This window comes from Calonectris borealis, chromosome 11 (genome assembly GCF_964195595.1).
Source record: "Calonectris borealis chromosome 11, bCalBor7.hap1.2, whole genome shotgun sequence".
NCBI classification, from domain to species: Eukaryota; Metazoa; Chordata; class Aves; order Procellariiformes; family Procellariidae; genus Calonectris; species Calonectris borealis.
Window position 1 is genome coordinate 4,026,329 of NC_134322.1, and position 16,996 is coordinate 4,043,324.

Here is a 16,996-nt window from a genome sequence, read left to right on the forward strand (position 1 = left end):
TTCTACACAAGTGCATTTTAGCCTCTGATTGACAGCTGCTGTAGACGACATCAGGCCATTAAAACCAGATCTGAACTAACTTACACCAGCTATCAGTTTGGCCCACCACTTCTAATAATCACTAAGTACATGCACATAAGTACACACAACTACACCCTGTTGTAAAAGAAACATGGAATGCTTCTGGTCACAGTAACCCACAAGATGACGTCTTGTGACTCTCTGCCTAGTGAAAACCGAGTACTATTGTGAGAACCTATAGAAGGAACATCCACATAAACATAGTTATCAGTGCTTAGACAGCTATTACAGTTACTTTTTCACTGAAAGTGAGCTTCTATCTACAAGATACCATATGATCAAGAGGGCACAGTTGCTCCAGAAATGCATGCTGATGACAGACCCCACCACTGCATTATGTCTTAGTTGCTGGAGGCTGGCTCTATTCCCACGCCATGCCCAAGGGATAAACCCCTGACATCCTTTAATTAGCCAGGCAGTCAGGCAAAGTAAACCGTAAGGTCTCAATATATATGTCCCGTCTGAGGATTCCTTCACTTGCTGTGCTTAGCAAGTGAGGCATCTGAACGTCTCAGAGCAGCAGATGCACCAGAACAGCTACTGGAAACGGCTCCTGGAAATAAATCTGGCTTATGAAAGAAAAGGTGCATTAGATTCCTCTGAAGAGTCTTCTGAACTGTGTAACAAAACCTGCCTCTCTCCTGTACAAGAAGAAAATTAAGATTTAAGTCAATTTCTCAGCTCTAACTCTAACTTAAAGGGTGACCTTGGTTTAAAAATTGCTGTGTTAGTGGAGCTGGAATGTCTGGTAGCCATGCTGCAAAAGGTCAGGCTGGGGAAAAGGGACAGAGGGTCCTTCTGTAACTTAGTAGCAAGCTTGGAAGGTGGGAGGGAGAGTGATCTTGGAGATCATTCTTTGTTGTTCTAGCTCCAACATTAGAAAGTCAGAGGTGAGAAGAGATCCAACTAGGAGCAATGGTACAGCAGTCAAGGGAGGCCCAGATACCACCATATAAAGATGGAGGAGGTTTAGGGTGGATACCAGTGTCCGCAGCCAAGGTGCCATACTTCTCCCTTGATCTAAAAATCTAACTGGTAAGGAAAAATGCTTGTAAGTGGAATTGACTGAACTGGAGTTATGAAGAGCTTATAAAGCAGACGAAGGTACTCCTGAAGGCACTGCTCACGTTCTCACATCCGTGCTTTACATCCACGCTGTACTGGCTTAGCACCTCCCTGTGCAGCATACTGCAAGCCTGATAGTTTAAAAGCAAATTCAACAATATTTTCACAGAGTCACAATTGTTATTGCATTCACCATCCACATATAAACAAAATATTGAGCAAAACTTACAGTTCTCTGCCATTGCCTGACATTTTAAAGCCACCAAAAGGAGCCTGTGCATAGAGCGCATTGTAACAGTTGATCCTACAACAAAAACATCACTTGTAAAAAGACAATTCAATACCAAGGAGAAGCACGATGATGACAACAACGACAATACAAAAAAGGCTGAAATCTGTCAGTTTTCTCTTTATACAGTTCATTCACTTGAGAAATTAGATTTTAGCAATAAAATCTTACTTTGCTACAGAAACGGAAAACATTTGAGTGGTACTCAGTCTGACCCACATCTCACTTCATAGTCTGTAATAGCTAAGACATTCATGCTTGAGCTGGAATTTATGCTGTGCTCAGAGCCGTGCTTAAAATAGTCTAACCTATTCCCTAGTTTAATGAAGGACATTCTGAAACGAACATGTTTACTCAGAAAGCTATCTAAACACTCACAAGCAGGCCCCTCCACCTACTTCCAGGTATAGAAAAAAGTTGGGCTGCATAAGATAATTGTGTCACAGTAAAATGAAAGCGCTAGCCCCATTTCTATAGACACTAGGTAGAAAAAGCTAATGCAGATACTTCCTCAGCATCTCAGTAAGTCAAATGACTGAAGAGAGAGAGGTATGGCTTGGTGCTGTAGGATTGCACCTTCATGTACGTACAGCACGTGTATCCTTCAAAGCCCAACATCCCATTTTTATGTAAATATTACTCAGAGGCAGATTCTTCTGGCGTCAACTCTTGAAATCAATCCTCTGTATGCATCAAAATTAGACATCAGACCAAATTCTGATCTTGAGTGGGAAAATAATCAGGATTCCATCTTTAAAGAGATTCTAATATAAAATAAGAAATTTTGTAAGCAAAAATAGCTACTTATCTTTCTGATAGTGGAGTGATGCCATCTACTGTCCATACTGATTTGTGCATCTAAGACCCCACCTGATGCTACCTAAAGATCATAAGAATTGCTTTTTTCTACATACAGGATTTTGAAAGGCATCATGTCTGGTGGAACTTACTACAACCCCTACATTTTCAGAGTTTTCCAGAAGAACTACATCGGTTGAACAAACAGTCCATTTCTCACCAGACTGCCTGGTCCTCACAACCTTATTTTGATGAATGGATGTTGCTTCTGAGCAGAATATCAAGAATTAAGCAAACCACTAATACATCTTACCTCCAGCACTTACACATGATTCCAAATCATACATCCCCCTCCCCTCCCAGGAAACAAAATCCCAGCCGACACCCTGGTCCCACACTGCTTACCAGACAGTTCCTGATTGCAATGCAGAAGCTAGCGTTAATGCCCTGTCCAGATTCTTTGTGAACACTGCAGCCGTAAGTCCATACTCGGTACTGTTGGCTCTTCTTATGACCTCTTCTATACTCTTGAACTTCATAATTGGCTGAACTGGCCCAAAAATCTGCACATATCAATTAAGCATTAGTACAGGAAAGCTTTTGCTAATCATGGTAATGTTGAAGTAATCAGAATCAGATGCTTTGTTTGGATACTATATTTAAAATGTTATATCCTAGCCTTCGAGAAGTCACTGATAGAGTCTCTTAAAAACTACTAATTAAACCGACTTCAAAGGAAGTACAGTGATGTGCTATAGTAGTTAATATATGCTAAGATCCAACAACTAACGGATCATCTATAACAATCAAAATAAGCAGAGTTAGATCTGCACAAGATTCAAATGATTCATCCTTACTCTGTTTACGACTCTCTTTTGAAATCAGAAGTTGAGTATGCTCAAGAAGTAATTAATATATTTCAAGGATTGCAAGTTTTCTTCCTTGGTTTTAACCCTGATTTTGTCATTGTACGCAGTTTATTTGCATGCAGTGCATTTACCACGTATGTGTTTGACCACAAATTTGGCTTCCCAGGTGGCCAGTATAAAGGTAGCGGGCATACACAATACCTCCCAACTTCTGGGATGCAGTCTCTCATCAAGCACAGTATCAAAGGTGGGGCCCTTTTCTGGCCTGCATGGTCTTGCAGTCCAATAAACCCCCACCAAAGGTGAGATACAGTCTCACTTGTGCCACCTTGAGGGCCAGGCTAAGCAGTTTGCCTGGCCTTTAGGTTCATACAAGTGTTTCTAAATTTCTTCGTTTTGGGAGATCCAGGTACTTAACTGGAGCCTTGATCCTAGGCAAACGATGAACGTGCATTTGCCACAAAACTGCAAATGAATGAAACTGGATAAGCTTCATGAATCATGACTTGGGATTTGGAGTCAGTTCATTAAAAAAAGGCCTGTCATGGGATTTTCAGCTCTTATTCCCTCTATTTTTAGAATGTAACTCATGCCCAGACTGACTGATATCTTTCCCAGGTTCCTTAGAGATTCTGTGACAGATCTGCGACATCTAAACATTTTGCCAGGAGTGAGCAGTAAGCAGCCCCATAAAAAGCACTAGGCTAAACTATAAAATACAAGTGCCAGTTAGACTTTGGCAAATACTTATTTTCCATTGGGGAACATGATGAAAAGTAGATTAACTTCTATTTCAAAGGAATATCACAGGATCTAATCACATGCAGCTTGTTCAATTTTTCTGCATATGAATAATGAAAGCCAGAGTATTAGATCTGCACATTGCTGGCTTCAACCATGTTTTCATATAGGAAAAAAATGGTCAGCCTCAGGGGATTTCACCATGAGAACGGAATCTGGGATTATTTCAGACGCTAAGGCTACTTGAGAAAAGTTCTTCAGTGGCAGTATAGCAGGGCCATTCCTTCCCTCCTCACCAACTTCAGGTCCCAGAGTTCTTGTCCAACCTTTCTGCAATAAAGCAACTCCTTTTTTACAAAGTAGTGGAGCAAGAACACACATTATACTGTCCTCTGTCACTCTGAATCAGCATGTACCACAGCTGAGCAATTTCAAGTCCCCTCAGTAGGAGGTGCGTAAGAGCACACTGGACGCACAACCATCCCTCTGCGTGGAGTGGGAGAGCTTAACTCTGTCTTCAGAAAACCTTCAAACTTCAGGGCAAAGAATATGTAGAATTGCTCCAGCCTACCGCAGCTTCAGTTATTTTTATTCAACTATTTATATTTAAAATCAAGAATTCAGACAGAAACCCCTCCATCACCACTATTTCTTATTCAGAAGCAGCATTTATAGCAGCTGTATCTAGGTAAGGCATGTGCTTCTGTTTTGCATTATATCAAGTGCTCCTGAAATGAGACCCAAAAGCTTTAGGGTAGTATTATCTACTATGTTTTTATCTGGGTTTGTTATTGTCCAGTGAGTACACTCACAGGGCTACTTCCCTTTTGGAAAACCAAACAAAATGGGGGAAAGCAGCAAGGCATTAGAAAGGGCTGGCAAACAGACACCTATTAATTGCACAAAAATTTCTGCTAAAACAGTTTTTTTTGCCTGTTCTGCTCTCCCCCTTCTCCTCTCATAATTCCCCCCCACACGCACATACACTCCAAATTGAAGGTCACCTCGCAGATACTTCATTAGTAGAATGGATTTCAGCATTAGGCAGTTGTTAGGACACCGAAATAAGTGATATAAGGGAAACTTCTATTCTCCTCTCAGGTTTTCACTTCAAACTACAAACATACCTCTTTTCTTTCCCATTTACAGTAGTAAACGCATATAAAGGTTCACGTGACTTGTACTGTACCTCCTCTTTGGCGATACGCATGTTGTCAGTGACCTCTGAAAACACAGTGGGTTTTATAAACAGGCCTCTGTCTTCAATGGCAAGACCCCCACACTCCAGCTTAGCCCCTTCTTTCTTCCCACTTTCTATCAGCTCCAGGATTTTATCAAACTGGTTTTGGTCAATCTGTCAGACACAAAAGGAAAAGAAACAGACAGCAGCACCTTTATTATCACTGTTCCAGAGACCGGAGTCATGGTATGTGGCCCAGGGGCACATTTGCAGGGTACTGTCAAACCAGGTAAGTTTACATCTTATTCTACGACACAGCAGTCAGGCAATAAGCAGGCTGAAAGACAGAACGTGGGCATAGCCCTGAGCTACAGAAAACAGAAGGTGAAGTTGTATGTGATAGTTTAATCTGATCTAATAGTTCGCTGCCACATGGAGGACGTCTCCCCACTGTCCCTTCCTCTCCATCCTGCATATGCACTCCCTCGGCTCACCTCACTCCAGCTGTGGGACTTACTGGCCTTCTCCATGCACTGATTTAGCTCAGGAGCACCATAAGAACAGCCTGAGATGGGTTTTGCTGTGCTAGCAACCTCAGTCAACTCAGCAAGGACTCTGACCAGCAACAGAATCAGTGCAAGGGAAGGAGAATCAGGGTATATAAACTATTAAGTCAACTTTGCTGTAATGTGCAGCTTCACCCACAGCTATCTGTCCCCAGCTGGAAGAACCCAGCGAGCTCTGCCTCCATCTCTTTCCACACACACGCTATACGAACAGCCTCAAAGATAAGCCCTGTTAGTGGGGTGACTTCAGAACAACTACTGCACTGAAGCCATACTTCTAAAACCAGAATCACCTTTCGTGGATCTTAGAGACTAGTACCATCCCAGCATTTTTTGGTTCTCTGGACTGGGAGCCATATCCTCACTTTTAACTACCAACCTTGTCTAACTCCTCCCCACGCACACCTAAATACGCAGTAATCTCAAACAGCGAGTACTGTTGTGTTACTAGCCTTTAAACTAGGTGTTTCAGTAGAGGTGAGGAAAGGCTGGTCCAGTTACAGGACACTGAAGTCACACAGCTGTGCAGCCCTGCACCAAGACTTGGAGGAGACATCACGTAGCACAGTGGGCCATGTGCTGGGAAGAGGTGCAGAAGCCCACAGCATTTCTGGTCAGTACTGGTCCTTCTTTTGTGCTCCACATGCAGCAGTGTTCTGCAGGTACTGCCAGGTTTCAAACCAACAGATGTGGCTATTCACATGATACATAATTAAGGGATGAAACACCTTATCACAGAACGCTGCAGATGGTAAAAGACTTGCGGAGACGTTTAAAAAAAGTAAAACTAACAAAAACCTTGACAAATTAATTGGGGTGATTAAATAAAAGACTCCGCCCACTGGTTCAAGGTGCCCTGGCAGCCTGGGAGGTTATTCTGAATGCCAGGTATCTCCAGATGCTTGTACTGGTTCAATAACCCTCCCTAGGCAGCTGGTTTTATTTCAGCAGCGCCAGTTGTCAGTTGGGACTGTTTACATGGAGTGTTCCACACTCGACTCCTCCAGATTACAGACTATATCCTGTCCCTAGTTAATCCTGGCCACACGCAAGCCAAGTTTTCATGCTTTTAGACAAATATCAAAGCTTCAGGAGGGTGTCCTTGGGGTACTTCTGGTACACAGCGAGAACAGAGAACAGCACATCTCCTGCCACGCAGATGTGTGTATCACATGCGCTGTGGACAGCTTGTACTAAGTGCTCATGTTCTCTCATGTGTTAAGATGCTACCCAAGAAAACACTTGATACATGCTACTGCACAAGGAAATATGTGCCCTCATGTAGGATACAGAGTGTCACATAGTAAGTTTGGCAGGTGTCATACATATTGTCTATTTGTCTGGTTGCTTAGTTGCCAAATGTAAATAATTTGAAAATATCTGCAAGTGCTTTCCATCCTGGCATGTCTGTGATCCAGACCAATCCAGTTCATCCACTTCACATCACAGAAAACAAAACAAGGATATTTATACAGCTGTAACTTGTTGCAAGGCAAACTATAGTTAGATGAAAAGACACTGGGGAAAGAAAACATTTGTAAAAATGACATGCAAGGGTGGAACTGTTTGTCATTGTAACTAGAGCTTGCAAGGCTTGTTTAAATTCTGTCCCCCACTCCACTATTATTTATGGTTCAAGCATTGCCTTCTATTAAAAACACATGATCTGCTAGAGCAAATTCTACTATTTGTCCATCTAATTCAAAAGAGAGGAAGGCTTCCAAGGATCACTGCAATGCTGAAAATCTGAGAACCCCCAAATCTTCGTATCTTGCTTCATTTAACTCAAGACTGCAAGGAGCAGTTTTTCCTTTTCCAAACTTAGCATTTGTAATCCTACAGAATAGCCCCGCAACTGTGTCCAGCTGACCGTTGGACACATACTCTTTCTACTTACGTATTTTACTTTCACGCTTTAATCCTAAAGTAAACAAATGTCTACAGTCTAAGGAAAATATTCACCGTCTTAAAAATCAAACAATAGGTTTGGGGCTGAAAAACTTGTGGCTAGCAAGTGGCATGAGGCAGCCTTAGTGCTTATTTCCTTCCTGTAGACCAGGCCTTATGGTCCACAAATCCTAGTATTTGGGGTTCTACAGTAACAAGCCTAGTCTAGTCTTGTTCTAATCTAATCCCTGTTCTAGTCCACCAGGACGTTAGTCTCATCTAATGCAGTCTGCCGTTCAAAATTGTATAATGCACTGGTTAGCCAGTTTGCCATCTGTGCAGATTTACTTTATTACTTCCCATGATACAGCTCACAGGAATCCAAAGTTAAAAAATGCCCTTGGTCTGCATTTGAGGTTGGCACTCAAACAGTCCTGATCACCCCTCAGGTTTCATGTGGTGTCCTTTGAATTCCAGCCAGCCAACACAGTCAGAACCATGTGAGTTTTGGAGAAGTCTCATCAGAAGCATGCCTCATTTCTGTTTAAATTTAATACTGTTTAAATTTGACCTAATTTTGATCAGAGCAGTGCAGTTTATATCAGCATAACCAATACTGCAGCTGACACAGTCTTTTCCCCACACCCACGCCATGAGCATCCATGCCACTGCACAGTAATCCACATCAGGGAACTGACTTGAGTAAACCCTTTCTTCCTCACTTCCAAAAAGGCTGGATTAGACCTGAACCAGCCAGTTCCCAATCTAATTCATAAGTGCAGTGCAATATAGGAACAAGCAGCTGCAGACAGAACCACTTTTCCAGTACTAGCTTACATCAACTTTAAGTTCTCATGGAATTGTCTGTCACCCCATGCTGTCCTGCTCCAGGTTGTCTCAGCAGCTACTTAGAGCACTATGCTCAGCCACAGTGCGGCTTGATTTCACAGAGCACTAGCTCAAAGTCTGGACTGCAGAGGCTCTCCTATTTTACGCTTTCTGAACTCTGTATAAGTTGCTGGTCCTGTGGTCTGGCTACAAGCATTGGGAGCTGATGTAGGACCAAAAAGATCATGGGCCACGACCACCGTCAGCCTAAGGCCTGGCTCCAACTCCTTCCTGCTGTTGGCTTCTAAGCCAGTGATCATCCCAGAATGGGGTCTACACAGCAGCACGCGGACCGTTTTTGTAATGCTGTTGCGTATGTTCAACCTGACCCACAGGAGAATAAAACAATAACCTGGATCTCAAGCAACTGAGGCCTGACGGGGAGAGACGAAGAAGAGAAAGAAAGATTATTTTTCCTGGTGATTCTTCCCTTATCCATCAGTTCAAGATAAAAAAACCCTCACAGCAGAGCAGGTTACTTCAGGAACAGAGGAAAAATTTTATCTGGAAGCTTCACATTTGAACAGTAACTTGTGGGCAGGTGTGAATCTTTGCTACTTTTGGAGGTATTTTAAGCCCTTGTGACACTGCATCATTTCTCTCTTCTGCTTGAATTTCTGTGTGTTGCATCTTACAGCGTAGGCTCCAGACAGCAAGCAACCATATCTGCAGAGGAAGTGGTTGTTCCTTTGCACTGGGAGCCACATGAAAGCTTTGGGATTAACAGTTTCCTCCCACTCTCTCCACACCTTCCCATCTTGGGCTTGACAGTTGCACGCACAGAAGTCCAGGTGTGTGAGTGTGGGGTGCTATCTCTCCTAGCTACAACTGTGACAGGTAAGGCAGAACAGGGAAAGAGGACAGATGGGCCATGTTTAAAATCTGACCAGATGCTGCTATTCCAACTTACTGTTACCCTTAATTATAGCTCTGTATGCAAAGAGTCTCCCTTAAGCCACAGCAGTGATACCAGAACATGGTGCTCTGCCATAGTGCTCACTGGGAAGTGCTCTGACAGCCTAGCAAGAGCTGGGAGCATAGATGAACTGAAATAAGCAGCCCAATTCTACGTGTTCTGCTCATTGCAGAGTGTTTCATCCTTTAAAACCTCACAACTGCTCCCTATAATTTCAGTGACTGTTCTCATTAAATCTCTCTGTCAGAGCAGCCAGGTGAACACGGTCCTCACAGGACTAACTATAAATGCAGCTCACTTACTGATTCTGCTGGATAAGGTTTAGGATGATGTTACATTAAAAAAAAAAACAACCACCAAAAAACAAACAACAAACAAATCTGAAAAGCTGACAGCCCTTAACAGAAGGTAAGAGCAGACCTTGAAAGAGTTTGAAGGTCAGCTCATCTCTGCTGAAGCAAGTTCCAGCATGGAATTATTTTCCTAAGACTGCTGAGCAGTTTGAAATCTCTTTCTAGGCAAGTTACAGGGATAGAGGCAGCCCCAGCATGAACAGGAGTTGTACATCATCTTATTCCCCATGCATGAGGACATGCAATGAGGTTTTGCCATGCATGGATCATGTGTAAATGGGCCTAGATCCAGATAAGGGGAGTCAGATGTCCACCCAGTTATCCCTTCTCTGAGGGATCCTATATAGCATCAAGGAATTAAAACTCACAGTGCAGTACTGAGAACAGGAGGCTATAGATTTCTGGGATTCCCCCTTTATTTTTGGAAGCAAACAGCGACCTTGTTAGAAGATCTGACCCAAGGATCATCTTCTTCCAGAGCTCTCCACCACAGCTGAGATTGCTTTGGAAGGAAAAAATAAGAGGAAGGCTCTGGAAGCATTGACAAGGCTGGTTGTGACAGCAGCTTGGCATGGTTTTTCCTCCTAATTCAGCTGAAACCTCTCCAAAGGATCAGAAAGGGGGCAGAGGAGGAGAGGGAAAGTGGGAACTCAGGAGTCCCTGGGCTCTAACTACTTGTCATCACCAACACAGCCAAGTAGCTGAATGGCCATTTCTGCAGCTGCACTCTTCTGTGCATTGCTATTGCTCACTGCAACATGCTTTGTATTACTGTACCAGGGAGACAGCCCCTTCCATAAAGCTGGATAAGAAGTGAATTAAGTACATTTGTGTTTAAAAAAATTACAACATAACATTTCAACAGTTGTGATTAATTGGTATTTAAAATAGAGAGAAAAATAAAGCCATGATACATTACTCACCCCTCGGTGCTTCTGCTGGGACCATATTTGCAAGGATAATATTTACACAAGGAAAATTAAACAAAAACACAACCAAAAACCAAACAACAACTGTTCTCAGGCACACAGTTACCTGGGGTCCTTGTTCCGTTCTGGCATCAAAGGGGTCTCCAACGAGTCGCTTCTTGGCATACTCCACGCTGCGCTTCACAAACTCCGGATATATCTGCTCCTCCACAAACACTCGCGAGGCAGCCGTGCAGCACTGCCCTTGATTGAAGAACACGCCTTGATGGGCACATTCCACTGCCAAGTCCACTGCAACATGGCCCAGGAGGGAAAAGTGTTACCACATGCACAGTTTCAGCCTTCCAGTGTTTCCAGACTTGTTTTTCCCTTTCTCTTTTGAAAGCCGCCTTAAAAAATGCTGACAATGGTCCACACCCATTGAAGGCACTCACAAGGCCTCATACTGCCCCCAAACCAGATCTCTTATTATTTCCACCCCCATTCCTGCCTTTTGTCTCAAGGTCTAGTTTGCCATAGCTCCTGATACTTTCTTCCACAAGGACTCACTGAGGGCAATAACCAGTTTTTCTTGCTGTGGGAATTCAGATGTGGATTCCTAGATACCGTGCATTGGTTCCTGAAGACTAGTTTCAGTAGTGATTGTTTAGAAGGCAGTGTGCCCTTTGGTTGTACAGCCAGCTCGGACCAGGTCCCTGCAATGCTCGCTATTAGCAGATGGCACAAATACCTCTGGCTTTCAACCTCCGCTGTGCTGTGCAGGAGAGTAGAGAGTATTTTCCCCAAGCCAAATAGGATTTTCCAACCACTTTGGTGGTCACAGGTTACACATATCTCCTAGCGCTACTCACTAATGCAACAAAGTCACAACAGACCATGCAAAACGAGTCCTGCAGAGCCCCAGGATAGAGATGAAGGCTGGATTAGATCAGGTCCTACAAAACTCTCCTGTCATAGGCATGCCTGCAGAGGGGCTGCATTTTAGAAAACTGCTTTCCCCACTGCTTGGCTTAGGCTCTGCAGTATCGTCAACCAAAATGAAGGCACCACAACAGCAGAAAAGCACAAATGCAAGATTTATCTGCAACTGCCACGGGAATGGTCCCTGTGCTGGGCAAGAGCTCCAGCGAAGCAGAACTGCATCCTGCTCTAGGACAGGGATTTCCTCCAGCCTTTGGGGTGGATGCAGTGGCAAACACCAGCCCTGCTAGCTGCCAAAGGACAGCAGAGGCACACAAAAGCACCACACTCATAGCATCTTATAGCAAGAAAACACAGCAGCCAATACTTACAGTCTGCATCTGCACACACAATGCAGGGGTTTTTCCCTCCAAGCTCTAATGTCACCCTTTTGAGGTTGCTTTTAGAAGCAGCTTCCTTGATCAGTTTTCCAACCTGTAGCATTGAGACACAACGAGGACATGAGCTGATTCCCCTGAAAGTCTTAACTCAGCGTGTCAAGCATCACTCGCCGCGACGCTAACATGGGTAGAAGAGACTGGTGGTTGGCTGAAGCAGGTAGAAGTCAGGGATAACATTCTTAAATGATTTGAGTTTCCTACTGCTGCGATGTATTGGGTCAAAACCAGCCCCAGAATTAATGTCTATTTTAGGCAGATCTGAAAGAGTGGGCTATGTGAGAGAGCTACAGGAACAGTATCCTGAAGTTATCTGCTACCCAGAGCTGCAGAACAAGGCATTTCCCACCCAGTGCAAGCTAGTGAGCAACACCGGCAGTCAATGGAGCTCCAAGGTTTATGAGATTTACTTTTAAAAATAAGGAATTCAACTTCTTAGAGTAGATCTTGCCAAGGCAATGATAAGAACTCACTGTTCCTATCTGTTACTACTCCCATACCAGAAAGCCATGTAGAGATTTTGACATTTAGGAGAAAACTACTTCTTTCTGACAGTTTAGGCTGAGCTGCTCCACACACGAGTAGCTGAGACATGTTCCTTCCAAGGCAATACCTGAGGATGTCAACAGACAAACTCCGTCTAGCTCTGCTGTGGCACTTTCTGCCCAGGAACCTGCTCTGACCACCTGGTGGAATTTACCTGGCCCTCTCCTGAAGGGAAGGATTTACTCTGCTTCCAGAATTTAATCAATGCAATGTCAAACTAAGTTTTTTTTCCCCCACAGAAAAATTGTTTCATATCAAGTGTTTTCCCCAAATTCTGACTGACTGTGCTATTTCTTTTTTATACTGGTAACACCAAAACAGCAATTTCTCTTTCTGTTTTAAAAAATGGAATTCCTCACAAGAAGAGAATAAATCAAGCATCAGAATCATTTAGTAATCTAATTTTATTAGAAACAGTATGAGTTAAAACTATTTGGGAGCTTCAACTGTTAAGGCAGGTTATTTTTTTAAGTGTGACCTTATATTTGAATTTCCTCATTTTGTAACTGGTTTTCTTGTATTTTACCTTTGCACATGGCAATCTTAACTTCATTTCTGCCTAAAAATACTGTTGCCCTGGAGTGGAGCTGTGAGCAAGGAAAGCATGGGGCAGCTGGCTGGCAGTTATAGCTCTGCATTTCTCATGGTTTGCCTTGAGCAAGACTCCTGAACCTAGCAGTGCAGATAATCTCTAGTCACTCAGCAGCCTAGACCCTAGAGACAGCGGAAATGAGTGATGCATCCTGCTGCAGATACACATAGCTTCGCAAGAGGCATTACTACAAGCTAGCTGGCCGAAGAGGAGCGAGTTAATAATAAACTAAGGGAAAGCAAGAAATCTAGATGGGAAAATTCTCGTGGAGTTTAAGAACAGTATTTCCAGGCTGGCAGAGAGCCCAAGCTGGGGCTTAAAAACTAAGTCAAAATATATTTTGAATTAGCTTCACTTCCTGGCTCAGAAACAGTAGCATTATGCTGCAAATACTGCAGAGATGCAGCTGAACTCACAGATGGGTGGAGGGGGAAGAAAACACTTCTAAATTACACATGCATTAGCAAAGAATCTGTCTCCCTCGGTGTTTCCTGCACACCCATGGATTAGGAACACAAGCACAGCGTCTATAAGAGTTTTTTGCCTACAGGCTCCAGCAGCTGAGTTTTTCCTTCTGCCCCTAATCCACTGGATACTCCTTTTTCATTAAAAACCCAAACAGACCCATGTGGGCTGGATGAGTCTATAAGCTCTATTGTTTTCACACAGCCAGCATCTAATCTGGGCTAAAAGTTTCTGATCTAGGATTTGGAGAGAAGCATGTATCTGAGTAAACTCCTAGATTAGACCAACTACCAAGAGAGTAAAAGCTCATTGTGAACTTTTACTTTATTGCGTTGTGTTTGTTTCCATGATCCCTACACAAAAACAGAGGCTTAACACACCTTCTCCTGTGGGATAAGCAAAGCAGTTCGCATGTACTCAAAGCCACTAGATGGTACTGTTGTTAAATGCAGCAGCTTTTGAGTGTTTAGCGAGTTACCTTTACAGACCAAGAATACCGTTCAAGGTAATTTGTCATCATTATGCAATTAGATTACACTCTGCAATTGTGAAGATAGACATAAGAATGGATGAATTCGGCAAATACTCAGCAAGAATAACGTTACTCAAGGAAATAAAAGAGAAGAGACTATATTTGCCTTGGCTGCACCCATTGGTGTCAGCATTTCCATTCTTTGGACACTGCCCCTCTTCAGGGGGTGCGCATATATTGCAAGAAAAATCTAGAACAGTGAGTGGAAAAACATTCACATTTCTAAGCAAGCTTTTGATTGAGAATTTGCAGCAGTGATTACTGGAGACAGACTTGTGGCATGCCACAGATGTGTTCAATTCCATGGACTAGGCCAAGCCATGCGCTCCTTTCCCCCGTGTAGGTACAGAAGAGGACGGCTATAGGTGATAGTGCAGAGGTCTCGATTCCACCCCTCTCCTAAGCAAGGCAGCCGTAGCTATTTACAGGAAAAAACTGAATAGAAGGTGCTTTACTGTGCAGGTCTCAAAAGAAGTTCAAATGTTAATCCCATCCACGTCAGCAGAGGAAGCCTCGGGCACGGGGCCATGTTTTTAAGTCCTAGTTCCTCAGAAGTAACTAAAGCTGAGGAAGAATTGTTCAGGGCTCTGACTGACATGTTTTCCAGTTGCACATGCTTGCAGGGCAGGACTGGCAGGCAAACTTGCCCAGAAGCTTCATCAGGTCAATGACATGATGTTAAGTCACTGCCAGCCTCTCCTCTAGACTATCTTACCTTATGTCAGAGCACCTATTACAGTTCTTACAGAAATGTGGCGGTTTGGCAAAATGCAGCTTACAGAGATGTGGGATTATCACAAGCACAAGGACCTGAATTAGACAAATCCCGAACACTTCTGAGAAATCCTGTCACATGGAATGTGATGAAAAATGGTGTTGGCAATACAGAAATCATCGACATTTCATTGGTCCAGTCTTACGTGGATGGCAGTTTTAGAAGAGAATGCAAACAACAGCAGGTGTTTTATGAGAAATCCATCACCTACCTTAGTTGACCCAGTAAAAGAAATTTTATCAATGCTGTGATGGGTAGAAATAGCAGCTCCGGCTGTGGGGCCGTAGCCTGGCACAATGTTCACCACACCTGGAGGGAAACCCACCTAAAACAGAGGTTAAACACAGCTCTGTAAAGAGAGATTTTGAGCACTCTGGAGCTGATCTGCACTCCTGAGAGCTGCAGTTCAGTTCTCAGGAAGTTTTAATTATTTGCACTATATTCCTTGCAATTAAAAATTGCAAGTTGCAGACAAGGAGCCCATACCAGATACATTACTGTTTTCCAGACTTTCCAGTAACATGGCTGCATGCTACCAGCTGGAGTAGACGTGGGTGAAAGTAACAGCCATGCTTAGGAAATGCCAAGTTTCAGTAAGAATTCCTGGAGAAGTCCCAGTTTCAAGTCAAAAGAGAGTGAGTCTTTTGGCCAAACTTGGCCCCCAACTACTGCTGTGCAGATGGAGCCAAGGGGTAACTGAATGAAAGTTTGTTTTGAACAAAGGTTGACATTTGTGGTTCTTCAGGGGCCAGAGGGATTAAGAAGTCAGTAAAACCTCACTAAATGATGAGGCTAATAAAACAGGAATACAAGAGCAGATGGTAACAGACTTATGCCAGTTTCCACCACATTTACAACCTAGATTAGCCAACTAGTAATTTTGCCAAAAGAGACAAATGGCAAAACTTTAGGTGAAATTCTAGTGCGAGGAGAAGTGTGGGACTTACTAGTTTGTTTTTACTTCCTGAAACAAGAGTTTCAAGGATTATGGTCTTCTAGGCTAGCCCTCCCCTACTATTGATTGCACAAGGTTGTTTTCCCTGCATTTTGTAACAATGGAATTGCAGGATATTAAGGGTTCACTTCATTTCTTGTGGCATTTTAATATAAAATCTCAATAAATGCAGTTGTTCCTTCCTAATGCAGAAAAAAATGGAGTAATTGCTCATATACTACCTTGCAAAAAATTATCTTCATAAATTTTTTTTTCTTTTCTTTTTTTTTCATAAATCAGAAGGGCAGTCTGATTTCTTCTATGGATGTGACAATGATGAAAGTGAGTTTCATAGAGTTTGCATCTTGGCTAATGAGTTTTCAAGAAAATACTGCATGTACAACTGTGCAAGTAATGGTCTTTGGAGTCAGCATCAAAGCCACAAGGAAGAAAAAATTGGTTCGGGTCACCCTGAGCCAAAAAGTTTCTTCTGTTTTTCAGCAAAAATGAAAGCCAAAATATTTTCATTGGCCCAGAATTATTTCACTGAACCTAACACATAGCTTTGCTTGTGTGTTAACATCTTCTGCATCTTTTAAAGATGAAAAAAAAAAAGTTTAACTTATTCTTCTGAAAAACTGCAAAGAATTTAGCTAATTTTGGGTGGAGAAAGAAGCTTCTTCAAATAAAATTATTCTGTTCTAATTACACTTCTGCCTTGAAGGGGAACTGTGAGAAACAGGCAGCTTAGAATTTCAGCTAAAAAAATTAATTTCATCAGAATTGAATGGCTTTTTGGGGGGAATGCTATGCCTGTGTTTGGGGAGCTGTATGTCAGAGTGAAAAAAGCAGTGTGGCAGGGCTAACTAGAAGTCATGAAAACTGCACCCTATGGTCACTCATCTTGTGTAATCTTATTAAGTCAATTAACTGCAGGAGATACTTAGCTGGTAGTATTTTTGCACTGCCTTTCCTGATGGCGGAGCCCTAAGTGTCAATTATCAAGGTATCCTTCTATTTTCTCCCAGGCTAAGCCAAGAACAGACAAAATCATCAGTATCATTAGAATAACAACAGACTAACAGACTTTTCCAGCTGAGAGGCAAAAGCTTATCTATGACCCTTTTAGTTTTCCTCACAATTAGTCGCATACATAGCTATAGGAAGCTGACGGACTGACCAGTACTGGAAGGTTCTGTGGACCTCCCACCACTTCTGTATGATTAGTAGAT

General features: G+C 42.9%; 1 protein-coding gene across 1 annotated transcript in view; it reads right to left on the minus strand.

The window, feature by feature from the left end:
- ALDH1A3 (aldehyde dehydrogenase 1 family member A3) overlaps positions 1–16,996 on the minus strand; it is a 37,328-nt gene that overhangs the window by 2,799 nt on the left and 17,533 nt on the right. Inside the window, exons 7-12 of the mRNA XM_075159820.1 lie at positions 15,042–15,155; positions 11,855–11,957; positions 10,669–10,853; positions 5,033–5,197; positions 2,639–2,796; positions 1,376–1,450 (exon numbers count right to left, since the gene is read on the minus strand). Of these exons, the coding sequence (XP_075015921.1) occupies positions 1,376–1,450; positions 2,639–2,796; positions 5,033–5,197; positions 10,669–10,853; positions 11,855–11,957; positions 15,042–15,155 (800 nt within the window). The remainder of the gene's footprint in view (positions 1–1,375; positions 1,451–2,638; positions 2,797–5,032; positions 5,198–10,668; positions 10,854–11,854; positions 11,958–15,041; positions 15,156–16,996) is intronic.